The sequence below is a fragment of the Corvus brachyrhynchos genome, unplaced genomic scaffold (assembly GCF_000691975.1).
Source record: "Corvus brachyrhynchos isolate BGI_N302 unplaced genomic scaffold, ASM69197v1 scaffold222, whole genome shotgun sequence".
In the NCBI taxonomy this organism is placed as follows: Eukaryota; Metazoa; Chordata; class Aves; order Passeriformes; family Corvidae; genus Corvus; species Corvus brachyrhynchos.
In genome coordinates, this window is record NW_008236770.1 from 190,470 (window position 1) to 195,508 (window position 5,039).

General features: G+C 56.1%; 1 protein-coding gene across 1 annotated transcript in view; it reads right to left on the reverse strand.

The window, feature by feature from the left end:
* Positions 1–5,033, reverse strand: part of CHRNA2 (cholinergic receptor nicotinic alpha 2 subunit) — a 12,046-nt gene extending 7,013 nt beyond the window's left edge. The window contains exons 1-2 of the mRNA XM_008628695.2: positions 4,353–5,033; positions 1,293–1,438 (exon numbers count right to left, since the gene is read on the reverse strand). Coding sequence (XP_008626917.2) covers positions 1,293–1,438; positions 4,353–4,425 — 219 coding nt within the window. The 5' untranslated portion in view covers positions 4,426–5,033. The remainder of the gene's footprint in view (positions 1–1,292; positions 1,439–4,352) is intronic.
* Positions 5,034–5,039: the final 6 nt, after the last annotated feature.

A 5,039-nucleotide genomic window follows, 5' to 3' on the forward strand; every position in this document is an offset into this window, starting at 1 on the left:
GGATGGATGGAGGGATGGAGGGAGGGATGGAGGGATGGATGGATGGATGATGAATGGATCCATGGATGGAGGGATGGATGGATGGAGGGATGGATGGAGGGATGGATGGATGGACAGATGGATGGAGGGATGGACGGACAAATGGCTGGACAGACAATCCCAGAGGTTCCCAAGGCAGGAGGATGCCGGATAAGGACATGGACGGGATGAAACCCGGCCGTTTTCCTGGTTGGGGGAAAGAAAGGATCGGGATGGAGAGCAGGGATGCAGATTCCCGGCTCCTTGGAGGCCTGAGGTCCTGCTGGAAAAGGCCACATTCCAGGCCAGGCTGGACGGGGCTTGGAGCAGCCTGGGATAGGGGAAGGTGTCGGGGTTGGAATGGGATGGGATTGAAGGTCCCTTCCCACCCAAAGCATTCCAGGATTCTGGGATTCCATGGAGCTGCTGGGATGGCTCCAGGCTGGGGTTCTGATTCCCAGCACACAAATCCCGTGGGATGCAGCTCCAAGGGATTCAAGGATCCAGGGAATCCTCGGAGCCCCTTCCTGAGCCTAAAGGGGCTCCAGGAGAGCTGGGATTTGGGATAAAGGGTTGGAGGGGCAGGAGGCAGGGAATGGCTTCCCAGTGGGAAAGGGGAGCTTGGGCTGGGATCTTGGGAAGGAATTCCCGGCTGGGCTGGAATTCCCAGGGAATGGCCGGATCCCTGGCAGTGCCCAAGGAAAGGCTGGAGCAGCCTGGGATCATCGGGGGAGGTGCCGGCCTTGGAATGGGATGGGATTGAAGCTGCGTGGATCCCAGCCAAAGCATTCCGGGATTGTGGGATCCAGGAGGCTCCGAATCCATGGCCAGGGGTTTTTCTGGAAGTCGGGGATGGGAAAGGGAAGGGAGAGCCTTCCTGGAGTGCCGAGATTCCCAGGGAAGGGCCTGGAGGCCGGAATTCCTTCCCGCAGAGGAGTCGGGATGGGGCTGGATCCAATGGCAGGCTGGGAGAGGCGGGAATGGAGGGATTTCCCTGGGAAAGGGGAGCTCGGGCTGGGATCTTGGGAAGGGATTCCCGGCTGTGCTGGAATTCCCAGGGAATCCCTGGCTGCCCCCGGATCCACCTGGGAGTATCCAAGGATGGATTTGAACCACCCTGGCATCGTGGCAGCTATCGGGCTTGGATCGGGAATTCTTCGGGATTGAAGGTCCTTTCCCACCAGAACCATTCCGGAATTCCTCGAACCCAACCTCCCCTCAGTCCGGCAGCCCGGTGGGAGCAGCCGGAATCCCAAATCCCGGGAATTACGCACCACGTCGATGAGCTGGGCGATGGAGAGGCCGAAGCGGACGATGACCACGTCGGAAGTGTTGGGAACGGGCCGGGACCAGCGGTTGTATCCCGAAAAAAGGCGCTTGAAGAGCCGATCCTCCGCGTGGCTCCCGCGCTGGCCGCCGGCTGTGAGAATTCGGGAATTTGGGAATTCGGGAATTCACCCCCTCCCGGATCCATCCCTGCTCCTCACCGGGAGCTCTCCCAGTTCCCCCCCCTGCTGCCCTTACTGGCGCCACTGGTTTGGCTCTGGGAGGGGCAGGGTGAGCCTGGCCTGGGGATGGATGCGGCTTTTCCGGAGGGCATTCCCGAGGTTGGGATGGGAAGGAGTTTTCCTGAAATTCCTCGGTGCCCTCGGCTGCTGCGTCGCTGCCCGGCCTCGCTCGTGGCAAGGATCCATAAATTTCCGGGAGAGAGCGGAGGGAGGGAAAAGGGATCCAGGGAAAAGGGGATGGAAAAGAGATGGAGAGAGGGATACAGGGATGGAAAAGGGTTGGAGAGAGGGATAAAGGGATGGAAAAGGGAGGGAAAAGGATGGAAAAGGGATGGGAAAGGGATGGAGGGAAAAGGGGATACAGGGATGGAAAAGGGAGGGAAAAGGATGGAAACGGGATCCAGGGATGGAAATGGGATGGAGAGAGGGATAAAGGGATGGAAAAGGGAGGGAAAAGGATGGAAAAGGGATGGGAAAGGGATGGAGGGAAAAGGGGATACAGGGATGGAAAAGGGAGGGAAAAGGATGGAAACGGGATCCAGGGATGGATAAAGGGATGGAGAGAGGGATAAAGGGATGGAAAAGGGAGGGAAAAGGATGGAAAAGGGATGGGAAAGGGATGGAGGGAAAAGGGGATACAGGGATGGAAAAGGGAGGGAAAAGGATGGAAACGGGATCCAGGGATGGATAAAGGGATGGAGAGAGGGATAAAGGGATGGAAAAGGGAGGGAAAAGGATGGAAAAGGGATGGGAAAGGGATGGAGGGAAAAGGGGATACAGGGATGGAAAAGGGAGGGAAAAGGATGGAAACGGGATCCAGGGATGGATAAAGGGATGGAGAGAGGGATAAAGGGATGGAAAAGGGAGGGAAAAGGATGGAAAAGGGATGGGAAAGGGATGGAGGGAAAAGGGGATACAGTATGGAGAAGGGATCCAGGGATGGAAAAGGGTTGGAGAGAGGGATAAAGGGATGGAAAAGGGAGGGAAAAGGATGGAAAAGGGATGGGAAAGGGATGGAGGGAAAAGGGGATACAGGGATGGAAAAGGGAGGGGAAAGTATGGAGAAGGGATCCAGGGATGGAAAAGGGTTGGAGAGAGGGATAAAGGGATGGAAAAGGGAGGGGAAAGTATGGAGAAGGGATCCAGGGATGGAAAAGGGTTGGAGAGAGGGATAAAGGGATGGAAAAGGGAAACAGGGATGGGAAAGGGATCCAGGGGAAGGGATACAAGGAAAAGGGGATGGATAAAGGGATGGAGGGAGGGATAAAGGCATGGGAAAGGGATGGAAAAGGGAGGGGAAAGGATGGAAAAGGGAGGGGAAAGGATGGAAAAGGGAGGGGAAAGGATGGAAAATGGATACAGGGATGGAAAATGGATGGAGAGAGGGATAAAGGGATGGGAAAGGGATGGAGGGACGGAAAAAGGATCCAGGGATGGATAAAGGGATGGAAAAGGATACAAGGAGGGCGGGATGGGAAAGGAAGGGATGGATCCAGGGATGCGGAAGGGATGGGAAAGGGATACAGGGAGGGAGGAATGGAAAAGGGATGGAGAGAGGGATAAAGGGATGGAAAAGGGATGGAAAATGGAGAGAGGGAGGGAGGGATGGAAAAGGGATGAAGGGATGGAAAAGGGGATGGAAAACAGATGGAGGGCGGGATGGAAAAGGGATCCAAGGAAAAGGGGATGGAAAAGAGATGGAGAGAGGGATACAGGGATGGAAAAGGGAGGGAAAAGTATGGAGAAGGGATCCAGGGATGGAAATGGGATGGAGAGAGGGATAAAGGGATGGAAAAGGGAGGGAAAAGGATGGAAAAGGGATGGGAAAGGGATGGAGGGAAAAGGGGATACAGGGATGGAAAAGGGAGGGAAAAGGATGGAAAATGAAAACAGGGATGGAAAAGGGATAGAGGGATGGGAAAGGAATCCAGGGGAAGGGATACAAGGAAAAGGGGATGGATAAAGGGATGGAGGGAGGGATAAAGGGATGGGAAAGGGAGGGAAAAGGATGGAAAAGGGAGGGGAAAGGATGGAAAATGGATACAGGGATGGAAAATGGATGGAGAAGAGGGATAAAGGGATGGGAAAGGGATGGAGGGACGGAAAAAGGATCCAGGGATGGATAAAGGGATGGAAAAGGATACAAGGAGGGCGGGATGGGAAAGGGATGGGAAACAGAGGAAGGGAGGGATGGAAAAGGGATGGAAAAGGGAGGGATGGAAAGGGGTTGGAAAAGGGATGGAAAAGGGATGGAAAAGGGAGGGATGGATACAAGGATGGAAAGGGGATGGAAAGGGGAGGGAAAAGGGATGGAAAAGGGATACGGGGAGGGAGGGCTCTGCGCGACCCAAGACTCGCGGTCCAGGCGGCTTTTCCCGGGAATCCGGCTGGGAACGCGGCCCCCCAACGCAGCCCAAACCCCTTCCAAGCCTTTCCCGCCGTCGGAAAGGCCCCGGGGTCGCATTTTAGCCGGGAATTCGTCTGAATTCCCAAAAAAACCTGAATTCATTGACCTGGAAGTCAGCCCCGGGGGGGCGTTGGGTGGCCAGCTCATGGAATGTCGACGGAAAACCGAAGCCAAATCCCATTTTTCCCCCCCCGGCATTCCCAGATTTTGGGAGCGCAGGGGAGGGATGCGGGATTGCAGAGGCGCATTCCCTAAGGAAGGACCCCGAGGAGACCCCAAATTTTCCGGGTGGATCCAGAAGGAAACGAAGCCCATCCCAGCCTGGCTCGCGGGAAACCGGGAATTCACAACTCCCCTCCCTCTTCCCGAAGCTTTTGAGGAATTCCAGGAAGTCCAGGGAAAAACGGAGCCGTCCTTACCCGCCCGGAAGGTGAGGAAGCAGCACAGGAGGAGCGGGAAAATCCCATGGGAAAAGCATCCCGAGCTCCCCATGGATCCTCTCCTTGGAGCAGCCGGAAAATCCCCCTTGGAAATGGTGCCAAGGAAGCTCAGCGGGAACGGCCCCGGCGAGGGAATTCCGGCGGCGTTTCCATGGATTTGGGCCGGGATGCGGCCGGATCGGGATGCGCTGCCGAGTCACCGATCCCGGATTTTATTCCTGGAAAACAACGGAGAGCGGCGCTGCCGCCGGAATGTCCCCGGGATGTCCTCGAGGCCATTCCAAAGCTTCTCCAGGCGGGAGCAGCGCTTGGAGAGGAAAAGATTCCCAAAAAATCTGCTTTGCGCTCCTTGGGGAAGGGGGAAATCCAGGGATTTGCTGCTCTGCATGGATCCCGGTTTTCCAGCGATTCTCCATCCATCCATGGATCTGGGGGATTCCCGCCCCCCGGCACAGCAAATCCCTGGAAAAGGAGGAATCTCTTCCCTGCAGAGGCTCCGGAATCCGCTCCCAAGGTGACTTTCCCACACCCTTCCCATTCCAGGATGTTCCTGGGAATCACGGAATGCTTTGGGTGGGAAGAGACCTTCGAGATCCCGGGAATTCCACGGGCAGGGACAATATTCCCGCTTCCCTTTCCCACGGTTTTTTTATCCCCTCGGGGTTC